This window comes from Rhinatrema bivittatum, chromosome 5, assembly GCF_901001135.1.
Source record: "Rhinatrema bivittatum chromosome 5, aRhiBiv1.1, whole genome shotgun sequence".
NCBI classification, from domain to species: Eukaryota; Metazoa; Chordata; class Amphibia; order Gymnophiona; family Rhinatrematidae; genus Rhinatrema; species Rhinatrema bivittatum.
Window position 1 is genome coordinate 370,732,031 of NC_042619.1, and position 19,451 is coordinate 370,751,481.

Consider the following 19,451-nt stretch of genomic DNA (forward strand, 5'->3'; position numbering starts at 1 on the left):
TTTTACCCACGGAGTTTGCACCAATAATCAAAGCAAAAGCCTGAACAGGCTTTTTGCTTTGATCATTGCCCCTAGAAAAAGGCCCCCGCAGAGATTGCTCCTGCTTTCTCAGAAAATAATTTCTCCTAGGAATCTATATGGGTTGATTTGAATACTGAAACTGACACTTATTTCCTCTCTCTGCCCCCAGGAACACCTCTTTATAATGCAGGCAAAATTACTTGCATTACAGAAAAACACAGGTAATATTGTCTATTTTGAGGCTGGGCAATAGTCAAGGCCTTTATTACTACAGGTTAATGCTACAGAAATTGATCTCTATATTTTTATTTTACAATTGGCTTGTATATGTGCCAATTTATTCCTGCCATTACAATAAGTTTGGTAACATATACTGTATAACCTATTATTTTTTTATTGCATTGTACATTTCCTTAGGCAGTCTGTACTAAAAAAGTGGTTGGTCTCATTAAATTTACAGACCTTGATAGACATCCTTACTATAGTATGCAAGCTCTGTTATTCATATGTGCACATGCACAGCCAGCAGGCTCCATCAGCCATTCAGAGAGTTGTTCTGTAATGCTCAGCTGTGTACATGAACGGCTAGCATGTAGTGCTCCATATATTACATGCTGGCCACAGCCTGACAGAGAAAGAGCATCAGTGACTGTAGACAAGAGAGGCCCAGAGGCATGGTTTCACTGCTAGCGGACAAAGAGCAGAGAGTTTGTTCATCTGTGTGAGTTGATACATGGACTCTATGCACGTGTATGTGGGTGCTGTAGGTGGCGTGGGCTCTCTGTGCAAGTGTTGGAAGGGGTGTGTGTGTGAGCGGTCAGGGTGTAAAAAGTGTGACGGGTGGGATGTGTGTGTGTGTGTATATATATATATATATACACACACACACACACACACACACACACACATACTTTCTGTAATTAGCCAGGGAATTTGCAAAACAAATGTGCAAATAGTTTATTTTATACAAAACCAGTGAAAACTAAAACCAATACAAAGCCGCCACTTGTGACAAAAGCTTTCATATATTTTTATAAAAACTTAAAATGAAAAATGGGATAAATAAAGTCCATCAAGCTATGCAAAATTCCAAGTGTCCTGAAACAATGATTCAAGCTGCTATAAACTGCAAGCGTCCTGTGGTAGGCTATTCAGTCTATATGAGCTGTAGTGCTGGTGACCTGAGGTTGCTGCATGGTAAGGACTTACAATAATAGCCGGTCTTACAAATATTTCTTACTGAGAGCAGCACAGATTCTTCGTACCCCGAGAACAGCCCAACTTTTGCCGGTGTCGGATTCAGATATATATACTACACTAGTAACGTTAGCAGCCACCACTTGCTCTCCGTGTGTTGGCGTCCTCTTTCCTGTCTGCCCCTTTTTTCCCCCCGCTTGTTTATCCTTGTGATTACTCCAGTAACGAAATAAAACACGCTACAACTGTTATTTTGGTATAAACAAAGGCCGCAGCTTTATTCCTTTTACATATGAATAAACTTCCTGGTATACCAGAGCCGATGTGCTGCCCCTGACTGCCCGCCGTAACCTAGCCAGGCATCCTTTAGCCAGGGCCCCCGCAGTGTCACCTCTCCCCGCCAGGGGTCCTGCCATGGGTGCTTTCGCCGCGCCACCGCCTTTTCTGTGCCTCCCCTGGCGCTGACGGCTACCGGGCCGTGCGGTGATGCCTCCGGCACCCCTTACCATATAGTCAACCGGCCCGTGTAACCACCCTCCATCAAGCTGCGACAATAACCCAGACCTTGTACCTCCTGATTATGAATTCAACTAACAAAATACCCTAAACCACCATCTTCGGTTTCCCCTTATCCTTCGCCCAGCTTTCTGCAGGGTGGGAGGGTGGGTTTTCACCTTGCTGGCTGGCTCTCCGAAAAGGGCAGCCGCTGTTCGGCGGCGGCCCTTTAAGGGGGCCGTTGCGTCATCAGCCAGCGCCGCGGGCGCCCGCGGATGACGCCCTTCGCTCTCTCTTCCTCCCCCCCGTTCCCTTGATCCTACGGACCGCCACACTTCGCGGGGAGTGGGCTCGGCAAGTCCGCCTGGGCCCACCTATTTCAGGACACTAATAATTAATAAAATATTACAAATTAATTAGAACAGAGTTGTCTTCATTCTTAACATATGTATGCAGTATACAAAGGAATGCTTACATTTCTATTTATCATATGTAATGAACACTGTTAAACTCAGAACTGTTGGATTAACACTTTACCTTGCCGTTTGTTATGCGCACCAATATCTAATGCATTAAAATGCCTAGGGCACCTAAATGTAATCTGCTTTGGAATGCAAAATATTGGGATGGTAATTTTCAAACTGGCGAGCTTGCACATATACATTGGCCCACGCCCAGGGACATATGCGTGCATGTTATAAAATGGCCTGGCTGCATGCACATCTGCACCAAATTTTAAGTGGGCACATGAATGTGCACTATCACATAAATTGGGCATGCACCGACACTATTCCCAGTTTTATCAGTTCATCCCCGGTTTGCCCAGTTAAGAGTTCCTCCAGCCCCCCCTAATTTAGTAGCCTTCACTCCCCCCAGTTATCCCCAATCTTTAAAAACCCGCAGCTCGGCCTATTTTCTCTCTTAATTTTAACTTGCATATCATCCACAGCAGACAAAATTACATGGCAGGGGGCCTCGGCACACACTGGATCTCATAAGTACTTATGCTCCCATCTCAAGTTCATGCTCCACCCAGACCATGCCCCTTTCTGACAACTTTCAAGGTGTGCTTGCTCTGGGAGACGCATGCATCTCTCGGTGGCTTTTAAAATCCGCTTGGCCTGTGCCTCTCCAGTAGGTGTTTTTGATTTTTATGTTTTTGGGCGTTGCATTATTGTTAAAACCTGTCAGTTGGTTTCATATTTCTTTAATGATGTAATGTTTGTTTTATTATCTATGAGGCAGATGCAAAAAAAAAGTCAGCACTTATTGTAAACTGCTGTGATGGCGATACCGAACGACGGTATATAAAACTCGACAAACAAAATACTGCTGAAAAGTCAGCACCTGCTTTCTTAACGTGTGCAAGGGGGCACCATGCTACATGGAAATTGGGGGTCGCGCCCCATCACCTCCTTGCTAACACGAACCTGTGGTGGCTGCTGGTTACAAAAATCGATGCAGAGTTTACCCGCATCTGTCTTCATAACTCTGCGGTCTGCTGAGGTATTTTTTTTCATAAGTACAGAAAAGCAGTTTTTCTGCTTTTCTGTAATTTTTACATGTGCATCTGAGATGCACACTTTTTTTTTTTTTTTTTTTTTTAATGCGGAGTGAATGAGTAATAGCCTCATTCACATGCATTTGCATGCGATGAGCGCTATCACATTCACTCCGTGTCAGACACGCGTTAAATAGGCGCTAATCCTCCTACTGCATTACGGGGTGGATTAGTGCCTATTTAACCCGCATCCAGCTGTGGGTTACACAGTGCGCTCGGCCCTTATGTTTTTTGTAATCCGCTCCAAATGATGGAGAAGTGGGCTATAAATATTTGTAAATAAATACTTGTGCATCCCCTAATGTGTGCATTGGGCTTTTAAAATTAACTTTAAATCAAGTAGCTAAAATAAAATTGCCCACTATAATTGATTTAGTGTTATAGCCATAAGTGCTATTTACAAATTTTCATAACCATACTACACTTTTTATAAAATCATACCTTGGAGATGGCAATTATTCTGTCCCTACATAATGTCTCCTTGATTTGTTTGTAGTTGCTTTGGTAAAATGAACTGCTGTGAGATCTAAAGGGTCCTCTGATGACATTTGTCTAGTGTATAGAGATGTGAATCAGAACCAGAAACTGTTCGGTTCCGATTCAAATCTTACAATTTTTATAGTCCGGCACGATAGGTTTTTTGTTTATCAGCTGCGCCCGAGCCGATAAACAAAAAACCCACCCCGACCCTTTAAGAATGACCCCTTTGCTTCCCGAACCCCCCCAAAATCGTTTTAAAATTACCTGGTGGTCCAGTGGGGGCATGGGGAGCGATCTCCCGCTCTCAGGCCATCGGCTGCGCTAATAAAAATGGCACAGATGGTCCTTTGCCCTTACCATGTGACAGTGTATCTGTGCCATTGGCCAGCCCCTGTCACATGGTAGGAGCACTGGATGGCCAGCGCCATCTTTAAAAATGGCCTGTCACATGGTAAGGGCAAAGGGCCATTGGCGCCATGTTTATTAGTGGCAGCCGACGGCCTGAGAGCAGGAGATCGCTCCCCCCCGGACCACCAGGTAATTTTTTACCGGTTTTGGGGGGGGGGGAGCAAAGGGGTCATTTTTAAAGGGTCGGTGGGTTTTGTTTTGGTTTTTTTTTTGTTTTTTTTTTTAATCGGGCCATCGGCGGCATTTTTTAGTGGCAGCCAAAATGGCGCCGATGGCCCGAGAGCAGGAGATCGGTCCTGGGGCTTCCACTGGACCACCAGGTACTCATAAAAAGTTTTTTTTGGGGGGGGGGGGGGGTTCGGGAAGGTTTAGGTGTTGTTTTGGTGTGCCGGTTTTCCCACCCTCCCCCCAAATAACTCCCGTTAGTGGACACTAACCCATTAACGATTTTTCATGATAAATCGGGGGAATTTCTATTGCATCGCGCACTAACGATTTAAAAAATATCAGATGATTTTTTAAAATCAAAAAACGATTTACATCCCTAATAGTGTAATTACATCTCCTCTTAAAAGGTTTTCTAAGGCAAATAGCCCTGTCTCCTTTATTAGCCTAGTGGCCTTTTTTTGTACTTTGAGAATGGGAGTCAAAATAAACTTCTATACTCTAAAATACTTTATACAATGGTAGGATGATATCCTTATTCTTTGTTTCTGCCCTCCCTCTCCATTAATGTACATTCAGCATCCATGCAGCTTTGCTGCTTGGCTTTTCACCAGCATTACCAACTAATATACCCAAGTCTTTTTCTAAGTTAATATCTATTGCCCATTCACAGTGCATTTGCCTATTCCTGTGCCCCAAATACATTGCCCTACACTGATCCACATTAAATCTCATCTTCCAGTTGTCTACTCATCTGCCTAGATTATTCTAAGCTCCTCTATAAAAATCTGAAAATATTTATCAGAGTTGCTTAACTGCAACAGGTGTTAAAGTCAGTCCTCACAGATGGGCAATATTATGTGATGGAGCCTGGTCCAGAACTTTTATGTTAAACGTTTCTAGAACTTTGACTGTCTCACTGGACATGCCCAGCACACCATAATACCACATTGCACGTCTCTGCGGGGACCCCTTTAGTCTGTTTCTCAGCATTATAAGGAGAAGCCAACTCCAGGGGAGGCAGGTGGGTTTCGTGAGGACTGACATCTTGCTGTCCTTGGAGAACCCCTGCTACAGGTAAAGCAACATATATGGGGAATCCCTAGCTACAGATTGCCCCGAACAAAAAAAAAAAAAAAAAAAAAAAAAAAAGGGGAACAAAAGTGCCAATGAGCACAGCAAAACTATTTTGGCAACAAGTCTTTTTTCTGTTTATATATGTTACTTATAAGGGACAACCTCAAACAAAAGTAGGCCTCAGAAAGGAGCAGAGTTTGGTTCTATACTTCAAACAGATTCTGCAGGACAGACTGGCCAAACCTACTGTCGTGTCAGGAGTCCCTGTCCAAACAATAGTGAGACGTGGTAGTGGGAGCAGTAGAGAATAATTGGAAATCATATAAGAAGGTTAAGGCAAACGAGTCAGAGCAGTCACATGTGGAGGTTAAAGTCCAAGAATAAGGCAATAAGATGATGCAAGGAAGAAGGAAAGCCAGGAATCAGTCAGCAAAGGAGAAGAGGAGAACAGATGACAATTGACTCTGTAGCTGTAATGTATTACACAAGTTGAGGGATTTTGGTCTTTATTATTCACTCTTGAGTTTATGTGAATAGCTATGGTAATGAGCTAAGTCTCCAGCAGCCATATGCAAATACCCTACATTTTATATTTCAAATTCAAATATTAGTTCTGCTTACGGTTACCAACTGGCCTTATGTCTTCTAGGCAGACTGAGCCATTCCTGGTTTTATCCCACTTCATCTATGAACCTGTACAATTGCTTTTCTTAGCAAAAGTTGAATCTATATGTCCAGAGATGCAATGGGAAAAAAAACAAAACAAAAAAAAACTAGGACTGGCTTAGTCTGTGCAGATGACACAGTCAGTTAGTAAAACAGGAGAGATACTTGAATTTTGTAGAAATTCTGTAGTGTGAAAGCACACAAAGCTCTGAAGAGTCCCTGGCAGTTCCTATACTGCAAGTGTCATTGCTGTAAATTTTCTTCAGTAACCTTCTTAGTCCAATCCAGCTCCAGGAGCAGAAGTTGGAAAATTAGGCCCAGATCCTATCAATTGTCTAGAACCCAAACTAGCACATTCTCTGGAAGCTTTTTAAATTTTTTCTTTTACGACTCATTCAAAATACCTGCATCAAGCCAAAAGCATTTCCATGGTCGCCCCATCCATTGGACAATCCTGTTCCTGCGCGGGACTCTCGAGAGATGATACCTGCGATCACAGCTCCATCCACTTTCAAGTTTTTAGCAACAGTTGCAATTTGTTTTTATAGACCTTCATATGCACCAAGTCAGTGTTGGCCATTGTTTCAGAGGCTCGGACTCCTATAGTCAATGTAGAATTAAAATACATTAGTGTGATAATTTGATTACTTTGTCCTGGTTTTTCTACAAACAAAACTAGGAGCAGAAAAAAAACAAAAAAAGGTTTAAAGCGCTCCGTGCAGACTGTATGAATGCATTGTAAGAGTTGCAAGGCTCCATATTAAAGCTGTTATGCATGCAACTACTAAACTATATGCCAGTTTGATACCATTAAATAACAGTGCTGAAATGTAACTCAGGTTTCATTGGGCTCTGTTAGCACTTTAAAATGTAAACAAAGATGAGACATAACGTTATATTCAGTAAGAGGCACAGTCCTTTTTAAAATCAGGCCCACTATCAGCAGCCACACTATGGCTTCTGGGGATTGGCAGGTGAGGAGGAAGCAAAATATGAGATAAAACGTAGTTCCATTCTGAGACAGTAAAAACCACCCTCCATTTATATTGCAAAACAATAGGAGAGACTTGTTGGATTCCATGCTGGTGGTAGCAAACAAGCAGCAAGTCTGTCCAAACACGCCGAAAGGTCTCCAAGTTAGTAAAACTAAAATCGGCAGATCGAACCTGAAATTCAGAAGATGGCAGTTTCAGCGCTCAAACACAAATACCTGATTCAGGCATGTATTTCGAAAGTTATCTGCATCTGAGATTAAATGTGAATCTGTAAATCCCAATGTGAGCAGAATATCGAACAAACATCTTAATCAGATGCCCAAGGCCTATATGATAAACTAATGGAAGGGCTCAGCCCACAAGACAGCTCTTTAAAATAAAGAAATAAAAACCAATCAATTCAAGACCAAGCATGTAACAGCTGTTCACTACAAAGTTAATGCCATAAAAAAAGTTTCAATCTACCATCAAACTTGGAATCTTTAAAAACAGGGAAGTATCCTTGATTGCATTATTAAACTTGGGCTGCCTTTTAGATTCCTCTCCCATGTTAAATCTACTTTTTATAAACTTCATTTGCTCAGACATTTAAAAAAAACATTTCTTTCTAAGCATAATTTTCAAATTGTTTTCCATGAATTGGTAATTTCATCACTTGATTATTGCAACACTGTATATTGGTCTTCTGAAGTCTACCATGCGTGCTTTACAAATGGTACAAAACGCAGTAGCATCAATTATTAGGAATGTGCATTCGTTTCATACGTTTCCTATACAAGCATGTAATATGAAACGTATGAAACGAATGAAACAAATACACATCCCTATCAATTATGGGCACACACATTCATGATCTTCTCCCCTACTTTACAGACTACACCGATTACCAATTGCTCCGAAGGTAAAGTTCAAGATTATTCTCCTTGAATTTAAAGCTATTTATGGTCTTGCACTGAAATGAGTCAACTCCATTCTGAAGACCTATCATTTGGTACAGGTTTTAAGATCCTTTCTTAATTTATTGGATGTTCCGTCAGTTAAACAAATCCATTTGGATGAATCCAGGGAGAGGCTATTTTATGTGAGTGGCCCTGTGCTGTGGAATTTATTACAGAATAAGCTGATTACTATTAATGACATCACTAGGTTTAGAAAGCAAATGAAAGTTTACCTGTTTGAGCTGGTCTTTGAGTATGATATTTTAATTTTTTAGTGTCTAAAAACTGCTTTGAATCTGGCCTAGATTTTTCATTCCGCTATATAGCAGAATGAAGAGCCGCGGCCAGAAGAGGGGCAGGGGGATGATAATGTGCACTCGGCCGCATCGAAGCCGTGCATTTTCGCCTGCCATGGTGCACACTGTTGGCCCCCATAGTGCCCCTGCAAACAATGTAGTAATTTCCGGTACTACTGCCAGCGATAACATGCAAGACATTATCGCTCACAGCGCAACCGGGCCCAACATTTTTTAAATCCAGCTCAAACCCTACCAAAACCCCTCCCCTCATTTAAATTGTGTCATGTGATAATGGCCCATCACATTTTGAAAAATGACCCTGTCTGAGTTGACTTATCTGGTATCGGCTCTTGAACTGCAGGCTAAGTATGTTTGTTTTGATTTTTGTCTGTCCATTTATGAATGTACAATTGTTACCCACTTAGCAATTTTGATAATGCAGACTAACTTCTTAAATAAATATTTTAGTTTTTTATTCTACACAATGAAAATATTTGGAATCAGGACTGATGATTAAGACTGGTGCAGGGTTTAATCTTGGTGACTCATACCTGACTGCTTTTGTTGTTTACTTTTAATTTTACTATTGTATGTGTGTTCTGTTTGACGTTATATATAATTATTCTGTTTGCATATCGTTTTGGGTGATTTTATCTGGAAAGTGATTCATAAATGAATTTTAGGGTTTTGCTAGCCCTAGGCACTGTTGGTGACATGATGCCTCCCCAATAAGGTCAGGCAACAGGGAGCAGAAGGTCTAAAGCACAGATTTACAGTTTCCCCACAGCAGCTCAGGAGCAGATAAGGAGAAAGACTGGGGATGGGAGAAGAGGGAGAGGAAGGGAGGTCCTGGGGTTGAAGGGGAAGAGGGAGTAGGAGGGGTTGGGTTGGCATCCCAAATCTAGGGAGAAGAGAGAGATAGATTCCAGGATCTGGGGGAAAGAATTTGAAGTCAAGGGAACAAAAATCTAAACTGTGTTGTTGGGGCTGGAGGCAGTGGCATGTATCCCTACCATGTGTTGGCCTGCTCCCCTTTGTATATCCTAACCTCCTACCCAATCTGGCACACATACAACCAGCACCAATCCCTTCTCTTCAACATACAGACATTGTCTTCCTTCCTTTTCCCTTCTATGTTTCACAGACATATCCCTGCAGCTGATCCCCTCTCATCCCCCAGCCTCTCTACTCACCCCCCCCTCCCAAAATGATCCCCACTCAGCTAACTTCACCAAAATGATCCCCTTTTTCTCTATTTCTCCAGGCTGACCTCTTCCCATCCTGTTCCCTGCATGCTGCCTGGGTTGGAGGGGGAAGGGCTGAATCAGAAAGACAGGGCTATTCTCTGCTGACTGACAGGCCGATGCAATAAGATGCACGTTAAAACAGGTGCTCGAATTGAGCGCCCATTTGCCTAACGCGCACACAGCCACTTCTCTTGGGCATCCAATGAAATATTAAAAAATGAGCTGCTGCGTAGGGGGGGGTCATGTGATGTGCTTCTAGCAGAAAGTCGCTGCTGAGCAGAGCTCCCCTTGCCAACGATAAAAATCCTAGAAAATACAGAGGTTTTGCCTATTTGAGATGACTGCAAATGCAAAAGAGCCACATAAGAGATCTCTGCCATCATACTGGGCAAATAAGAAGCCTCAACCTCCAAGAAAGACTAAAGAAATAGTGGCAGAAATATCAGGCTTGGGAGAGGACACAATATCTGAGGAGGAATGGCTGCTGCTGGCCATCCCGCTCAACATGACTAAGCAGTTGTATATGATGTTTGAAAAGTTCTGAGAAGATAACTGATATTAAACACTAAAAGTCACCCAATTGGTGTCTACGGTGCAGGATAATAGTACTCGCATAACAGAAACGGAAGGCCACGTGGAGGAGTTTTCCCTGACTGAGGTGTGGAAGAGGGTGGACATGCTTGAACAAAAGCTGGCAGCTGTGGAAGATAAACTCAACAATTTAGAGAATCGAGGGAGAAGGAAAAAGAATTGTGGGGGGGGTCCCAGAGCAGCTTGAAGGTACTAATGCTATAGTCTTTTTTCTAGCTGGGTCCTGGAGCTCCTGGGCCTGGAAAGCAAAGATGGCCAGTCAAGCTAGATAGGGCCCACTGAGCCTTGGCATTCCCTCCTGTGCAATCATCATTCAATTTCATTTATTTTTTTAAATCTTTTCTATACCATCGCTAAGTCATATACCATTGCAACGGTTTACATATAGGCACATAAAATTAATGTAGGTGAGGGCGTACAATAGTACATTCTACTAGGTGCCGCTAAAGGTTCGGTTACAATATATCATTAAAGACAATCAATTGTTTAGTAGGGTAGGTCATGACCAATTGTACCAGTGAGGTACTGTTCACATGTAAAAAATTCACTATTCATAGTTCGTGGACCACTCTACTGTACAATCTAAGGATGCTGTGCGCTGGTGTTCTTCTGCCTGTTCCTAAATATTTCCTATTCTCCCATCTCTTTATAAAATGCTTGTTTGAAAAGCCATGTTTAACTTTTCTTAAATGCTTTGAGATCTCTTTGCAATCTGATCTCTGGAGGCATTGTGTTCAAAGTATGGGGCCTGCTAGTGATAATGTTCTCTCTCACTTGGGTTAATCTTGCCGTTTTTACTGAAGGAATGGTTAAGAGTGCTTTATTTGCAGATCAAAGGTTTCTGAGTGGGACGTGTACTCTTAATGCTGTGTTTAGCCAGTCCAATTTCTCATCATGTATTAGTTTATATATGGTACATAGGGTTTTGTATTTAATTCTGCGTTCGATAGGTAACCAATGTAGTTCCGCTAGGGTTTCAGTTATATGGTCCTTCCTCCTTTTTCCGGTTAGTATTCTAGCTGCTGTGTTTTGAAGTATTTGGAGTGGTCTTAATGTTGTGTTTGGGAGTCCTAATAGAAGGGCATTACAGTAGTCCGTGCTGGAGAAAATTAGTGCCTGTAGAACTGTTCGGAAATTGGTTAGTGTTAGTAGCGGTTTTAGTTTTCTGAGTACCATGAGTTTAGCATAGCCTTCCCTTACTTTCAGTGATATGTGCTGTTTTAGATTGATTTCAGGGTCCATTATTATTCCAAGGTTTCGTACTTTTTCAGCTAGTTTAATTGTCTGGTTGTTATTGAGGGTTATTGGCGTTTGGCTGATTTCGGTATTTTTCCAGTCTAAGTGTAGAAATTCTGTTTTATCAATATTAATCACAAGTTCCATTTGGTTTAGTAATTGTCTTATATCTAGGTACATGTTAGCCAGGTTTAATGTTTTTTCTAATGTGTCTTCTATAGGTAGAATTAGTTAAATACTGTCCGCATATATGTAGTGTGTGATTACTAGTCCTGGAAGCAGATGGCACAAGGGCAGCATGTATATTTTAAAGAGGGTTGCAGACAGGGCTGATCCCTGCGGTACCCCTGTTTTGAGATGGATTTTTTCTGATAATGTATTGTTGATCTGAACCAGTTTATTGTTTTGCCATGTAATCTGATTTCTCTTAGTTTATTTAGCAGTATTTTATGGTTCACTGTATCGAAGGCTGCTGATAAATCTAGCATTATTAGAATGTAGTGTTTACCACTATCAAAACCTCTTAGAATGTTATCTGTTAGCAAGAGAAGTAGTGTCTTGGTGCTGTAATGTTTTCTAAAACAGTGTTGAGATGGATATAATATGTTATTGTCATCCCGGTGTTCAGCCAGTTGTTTCTGTACTGTTTTTTCTATTAGTTTAGCTATTAAGGGAAGATTTGATATTGGGTGGTAGTTACTCAGGATCGGGGGGGGGGGGGCGGTGCCACTGTTTTTTTTCTTTATTATTGGTTTTATAATTGCTCCTTTCAGTATATCTGGCATAGCTCCTTCTTCTAGGGATAGGTTTATGATATTAGCTAATGTATGGGAGACTGTGTTTGCTGCTTTCTTAAGTTCGAAAGTTGGTATTGGGTCGATTGTGTGTGGGGCTGGGTTTATGTTCATCCTGATAAGGTTAAAGCTCTGGATAGGGCTTGGGCACTGAAGTCAACAACCTATCAAAAGAACAGAATTTTCTTCTTTTCGGACTTTTCCCAGCAGGTACAGAAAAGGGCAGGCTTTCTAGAAGTTAAGAAACAATTGCGCCAGCGTAGCCTCCAACACGCATTACTTTACCCGGCGAGGTTGCGAGTATCAGTGAATAAATCGCACGCATGTGTTAGAGTCTGCGGCTGAGATGCAGCACTTAACAAGTCTGGGAAAGGCATCTCCCAGAACAGGCTGAGAGCGGACAACAGTGCCAGCAGAGGTATGTGGCACAGCAATTTTTAAAATGGTAGTTTGGTGCTGAGGGCAAGCCACTGAATTCTCTGGGCAAGGGGAGGCGACCAATGTGCGAGTGACCCAGTTCTGTTTTTTGGACATGTTTTTTTGTTTCTTGGGTGATGGGAGGGTTTGGGAAAGCTGCAGGAAAGGACATAATCTTGCGGATGTCAGCAGCAGAGGGGTTATTATTGCTTGGCCCTGGTAAGCAAGTGGTCTGCGTGAAAAGGTAGATTTTGTTGGGCTCTTAAAGACTTACACTGGTGCAGTGGGCATCAATAGGGCGAAAAAGCAAACTTGCTGGCCCTCTATGACTGCTTTGAAACAGGCACAAGCTGTGAACTTGGTTCTATCTTTTTTTTTTTTTTGTTTCTATTGGGATGAACACTGTTGGCTGGATAGGCTTCGAGTGTATCTTTTAGACCTGGTTGCAAGTAATTGGGTGGAGTGTGAGACGAGGACTTTAACTTCAAGTTTTATATGGCTAGTGTGGTCTGGAAGGATGGAGATAATGCTCTTTTAGTTTTGGGGCATGATATTTTTATGATGCCCACGGATGTGCTCAAACAAAAAAACAGCAGATCTACAAATGCTGGGAAAAACTAAATTATGAAAGGGTTCCATATTTTGGGGTATTCTACGGTATTTGGGTGGGTGAGAAGTCCTGTCTTCCATTTTTTGTTTATTGGAAGGGCTGGTATGCTCTGGTTGTAAGCAGGAGCCTCAGGACACAGCTAAGATCTCCGGGGGTGATCCCTGCATTTTCTTTTTTGCTAAGGAAATGGAATTTAAACGCTTCCCTTTATGGGGCACATCCTCTCGAGGGGAGGAGAAGCCAGAGCTGGGGGGAGGAGTTATGAGAAGATGGGGAGAAGTGGTTAGGAAAGGGATGGGGAGTGGCTTAAGGGTAAAGTTAAAAAAACAAAACAAAAAAAAAAACCAGGAAGAGTTTAAAGGAAACATATGGCGTAGTTTCTGGGTAAGTGTAAAGGGTTCACAATTTGCTCTATATGTTAAATTTGTATGTAGCAAGGGAACATGAGAAACTAAAAAGATCCTGGGTGGGGCAGGTATACGCAGCTTCTTACTCCTCTCATACAGGCCGATACAGTACAGTGTGCTCCGGCGAAGGGCACTGTTAGCCGGCATTTGGACGCGCGTTTGACGTGCCAGCTTTACCCCTTATTCAGTAAGGGGTAATAGCGCGTCCAAAACACGCATCCAACCCCCCCCCCCCCGAACCTAATAGCGCCCACAACATGCAAATGCATGTTGATGGCCCTATTAGGTATTCCCGCGCGATTCAGTAAGTAAAAATGTGCAGCTTGGCTGCACATTTTACTTTCAGAAATTAGCGCCTATCCAAAAGGTAGGTGCTAATTTCTCCGGGCACCGGGAAAGTGCCAGAAAAGCTGCTTTTCTGTGCACCCTCCGACTTAATATCATGGCGATATTAAGTCTGAGGTCCCGAGAGTTTAAAAAAGTAAAAAAAAAAAAAAATTGAAATAGACCCGCGGCTTGAAAACTGGAAGCTCAATTTTGCCGGCATCCGGTTTCCGAACCCGTGGCTGTCAGCGGGCTCGAGAACAGACGCCAGCAAAATTGAGCGGCGGCTGTTAAACCCGCTGACAGCAGTCGCTCCTGTCCGAAAAGAGGCGCTAGGGACGCGCTAGTGTCCCTAGTGCCTCTTTTTACCGCCGGGCCTAGTTAAATAAATTTATTTACTGTCCTGTGCGTGCGCTGAGAGAGCGGGCACTTGCCCGCTCTCCCATGTTTTTTACTGTATCGGCCTGATAGAAGGGGGGTGCGCATTTGGCTCCATAAAGATGCACCCATACAGGTAAACAGATCAAGGTGACCCTGAGGGCTGAGTTGTAATTTTAGAAGGGAGCCTGTATGGTAAGACAATGACGTTTATGGCTGTGTATGGCCCTAATAGTGGGCAAGCAGATTTCTAAAAGGAATTGCAACAAGTACTGGTGGGGGTACGATACTACAAATTTGGGTATTGGCAGAGATTGGAATTGGTGTGTGAACCCCTCAGTTGACAGGTCTGGAAGTACAAAATCCAGTTGTGAGACTGGAGGGGGCGTTACTGATTTTGTGAGATTATTTTAGTTAGTAGATGTCTAGAGGGAACGCAATAGTAGTAGTCGTTACTATGCCTTTTTCTCCCCCAGGCCTCATACTTATAGTCATATAGATAACCCCTTACAGAAGTAGTAATTCGCCGTATCTAGTTTTGATGCGGATATTTTGTCTTACACAATTTCAGCTCACCATGCAGCGCCTGTTATGTTTGATTTGCATCAATATCAGGAGACCTTCACGCCATGGAGGCTAAATACTTCTCTGCTGGGGGGCGAAGAGGGGAATTTTCACTGAAAAACTGAAAGCAGTCATACAAGAGTATGAGCTACATAATCCTGCTGAGGGCTGCAGTCCTACTTTGAGATGGGAGGCCCTCAAGCTGGTGGTAAGAGGGATTATTCTCTCACATGCAAGTTATGTTAAATCGCCAGAGGAAGCAGAAACAAAGAGAGCTGGAAAGCCAAATTAAAAAACACTGGAACAGAAACAAATTGGAGGGCTGCATTAAAAGTCTGAGTGAACTCACGCTAGTAAGGGATAAATTAAAAGCAACTGGAAACAGAGGACAGAAAAGGCTTGGAAATATTCTAAACAAAAATGGTATGAACATGGCAGGGTGGGGGGAGGAAGCAGGATCTCTTTTAGCAAAACTGATTAAATCAAGGTCAGGGACGACAACTATTTATGGGATTAGGGATAAACAGGATAATATAAAAGCATTTGCCTGCGGACATAGACAAGCAGATCACGGCACATTTTTCTACCTTTTATAAAGGCCCAACCTACACCAGCTGGCGGCATTTTCAGAACCTCTGGGTCTGGGATGTTTTCTTCAAGAGGATAATGCAGGTCTGATAGCTCCTATAACAGATGAGGAGCTAAACCGTGCAATGAAAGTGATGGCGGGAGGTAAGCGCCCTGGACCAGATAGATTTCCCATCGAGTACTATATTTATTATTTATTTATATACCGGAATTCCTGTATGCAATACAAATCAATCCGGTTTACAAGTAACGAAAAGGTTGCCCTGGTCTGGGAGGTTAGACTTGGGTTTTTTTTAACATAGAACATTGAACAATAACAATCAACCATTGAACATTATTACAAGGAACATTGAGAGTAACAATAATATTTAACAAATTTAACAAATAACCTTATTCGTGTATTGAATAGTATGTGTGTGTTCACATGCCGTGACCACGGCATGTGACTGCCTTCAGCGCTGAAATCGCACGGCCATTCATCCAGGCAGAGGGAACCGGTGGCGAAAACGGCCCACGGTTCCCTCTGCCTGGATGAATGCACGACCACCCGGCTCCCTCCGCCTGAATTAATGCGCGCCTGTGCGACCCGGCCTCGTTTGAACACGCGCCCACCCGCCCCCCCGGATCCTGCTGCCGCGCCTGCCCAATCGAACACGCGCCTACCTGCCCGCGGCCTCGATCGAACACCCGGCTCCTGCCGCCGCCCGCCTGGACCCACGCCGCTGCCTGGATGACCGCATGAAAGTGACAGGTATTTAAAAAAAAAATTTTTTAACACTCATGTTTTTACATATTTTTGGTTTGTTTTTTTTTTACACTTCCTGGTGCCTGTCATTTCAAATGTCATTTGAAATGACAGGCACCAGCGCACCCAGGTTACTGAATAGGCGCTGTATTAAGCGCCTATACAGTAAAATGGGTTACGCAGGCATAACCCTTCCCTACCGCTTTAAAGCCGCGGCATGCATTTGCATGCGATTAGAGGAGAGTATCGGGGAGTTAGTGAAGAGAACTGTGCGTGCGGGGAGGAAGGGTGCGCCTGACACTGCCGCACTGTTTCTACCGCGGCCTTACTGGATCGACCTGACAGTCAGCTAACCAACCTTTGATAGACTCCCAAAAGGGTACCACCTTAGGACAGGACCACCAAATGTATACATATGTGCCTGGTTGCCCACAATTCCTCCAGCACCTATCTGTTGCATTGGGAAACACGGCATGAATTCTGACCGAGGTTAGATGCCATCTACATAAGATTTTATAGCAATGCTCCTGAATAGCTGCTGAGATAGTGTTTTATAAGACAGCAAAATGCTCTATGTCCCAATCATTATTTATTTATTTATAACTTTTATATACCGACATTCAAATGAATATCACATTGGTTCACATACAACTGGGGAGTCAAAAACTAAAAAGAGAGAAAGGAAGAGTAAAAAAGTTACAATTAACAGGGAATCATAAGGAACTGGATGAGAGAGAGGAATGGTCTAAGGGGCCAAGACAAAGTCTTAGCAGGAAGAATACAGGAACCAAAAAAAAAAAAAACAAAAAACTTAAGACTTTGTTGCGATAGCAACTATATTACATAATATATTTACACAACTGTACGACAGTCAAAGGCATTAGCTGTTGAAGCAGATTGAAGTGACAATGAAACATAGTTGGGGGTTTACCAGAGATGGCTATAGGTAAGTTAGGTAGTGAAAGGGTTAAATAGTTGTGGTTATGGAAACTGGAGTAAAGGAGACTGGGAGGTCGGAAGAGACAAGGAAGGGATTAAGAGTATGCTTGTTTGAATAACCAGGTTTTTAACTTTTTTTTTTATAAAGGTCATCTTCACTTAGTACTGCCCCATAATCTTTAGGCCACGCTGTGATGTGGAAAAGTGTATGGTGAATTTAATAGAGTGTAAATTTTGGATATGATTCCCTGCATCTTATCAGCATGTTCACAATAAGTTTCAAATAAGAGATTTGGTTAAATGGATTATTTTAGTGTGCAATAATGTTTCAGTAGTGACAGACTTGCGCATAACCCAAGAAATCCATTGCACATTGTTGGTATTTGCCCTCAAAAATGATTTGGTCGGCTGCTTTTTGTTCCGGGGGAGAGAGAGAGAGTGCCACGTTTATGCGACCATTCCAGACTCTGGTGGAAGAGCACCCCCCCCCAGGCCAATCTCTTTAATAAAAGCGAATATAAAAAAAAAAAAAAAAAAAAAAACTTCTGGCGAAAATACTGCAGCTTAGGCTGGAAGATTCTATGCCCGCTTTAATCCATCCAGATCAAATTGGATACATAAAGGGATGGCTTTCCACCAATAGCTCGAGGCGATTATTTAAGCTTTTGCATACAGTGAGTAAAAAGAATGGGAGTAGCCATACTATCTACTGATGTGGATAAAGCATTTGACAGAGTGTCATGACCCTTCATGTTTGCAGTATATTTGGACTTTGCAGAGCTCTTAATTTCTTGGATAAGGGCACTTTATACTGGGCCAAGGGTGAGAGAAAAGTGTCAGGGGGAGTTCTCAGATTCTTTTGGGATAGAAAGGGGGACAAGACAGGGGTGTCCTCTCCCCTTTATTATTCGATCTGGTAATGGAGCCACCTGCTCAAGCTGTTAGGATATCCCAGATGATACATGGAATTCAAATAGATGGAGAGCCTCACAAAATATCCTTATGCAAATGATGCAACAAAATATTTATCAAATACGAATCATTGCCAAGAGTATACGGTCAATTATTCCAAATCCTAAATTATGTTAGAGAGGGAGGGAGGACAAAACATCCAGGGGATAGACGGGCTTCAGATGGCACATATGGGTTTCAGGGTGTCCAAGGACTTTTCAAAGCTGTATAGAGATTTATATTCCTCTGTTTACTAAGATTAGAAGAGACCTTGAAAGTTGGGTGCAGTTACCCATCTCCTTAATAGGGAGAGTTAATTTGATAAAGATAGCAATATAGCCCCACTTAGTGTATCCATTCATGCACATGCCCTTTATTATTATTCCAGTGACAATGTTTGAAACTCTCAAGAGTTCCCTCAAGTTTCTTTTTATGGCAGAGGAGGCCTCCAAGTTTGAACTATTCAGAATTGATAAAGCACGGGAATGTGGGCGGGTTGGGTTTACCTGAGTTTCAATGGTACTTCTGGGCATGTTAGCTGGCATGTTTAAGGGCATAGACTGGTGCGGATCCACCACTGGCGTAGTTGGAGTTGGAAAGACAGGCGGCATGGGGGTGTAGTTTAGTATGTAGTTATCTTCGAACAGTTCTAGATCCATTATGAGGGATCATTTAATAAAAACACACCGAGGATGAGAAGTTGAGTAAGGATATTATAAAGAGAAGAGATACTGTTGCTGTTTTAAAAAGAGGGGCTAGAGAAGTAGTGATATTTAGTGGGTGGCTGTAGAAGGTGGCACCACCAGGTGCACGCATGCACTACGAGAGAAGGGAAATGTGTGTGCATTCATGCTCCCAGGGGTAACTAATTTACTGCAAAGGTTAAGTTACTTCCTCCTTATAGGAAATCTGTGTTACTCTTATCTGTGCTGTTCTCTACACCCATCACTGGCTTCACCCCCCCCCCCCATGTCGTTAAAAGCCTGCAAATAACCATGATGCCCTCTCACCATTTTCCCCCACAGTGTAGAGCTGGAGAATGGGCAGGAACAGAGAGAAAGCCACGCAACCACCTCTCACAGAAAACCATGTGTGTAACTTTCAGGACGGAGTACTAAAGCAGAGTAGCAGCATCTGTTTCAGAGTCCTGACCTGGTGCCGTTTATGTGATGTGTGTCTGAATAATGAGGAAGGAGCGAGCCAGGGGTTTGTGTGTGTCCAGGGTTATAGGAAACGTGAGGAATTCTTTGCAAGACAGATGTCAGTTCTGGGTGTTATGGGCATCATAACATCAATTCTCATCCTGGGCCTCACAACTGCAGCCTCAAAGGGCTCTGCTCTTGTCACTGCACACTCCC

The 19,451-nt window shown here is 42.8% G+C and overlaps 1 protein-coding gene across 1 annotated transcript in view; it reads right to left on the reverse strand.

Annotated features, from left to right (window-relative positions):
• The window catches only part of LOC115093093 (lysozyme g-like), a 69,498-nt gene that overhangs the window by 23,652 nt on the left and 26,395 nt on the right, over positions 1–19,451 (reverse strand). The window contains 2 exon segments of the mRNA XM_029604782.1: positions 6,475–6,608; positions 6,611–6,670. Of these exon segments, the coding sequence (XP_029460642.1) occupies positions 6,475–6,608; positions 6,611–6,670 (194 nt within the window).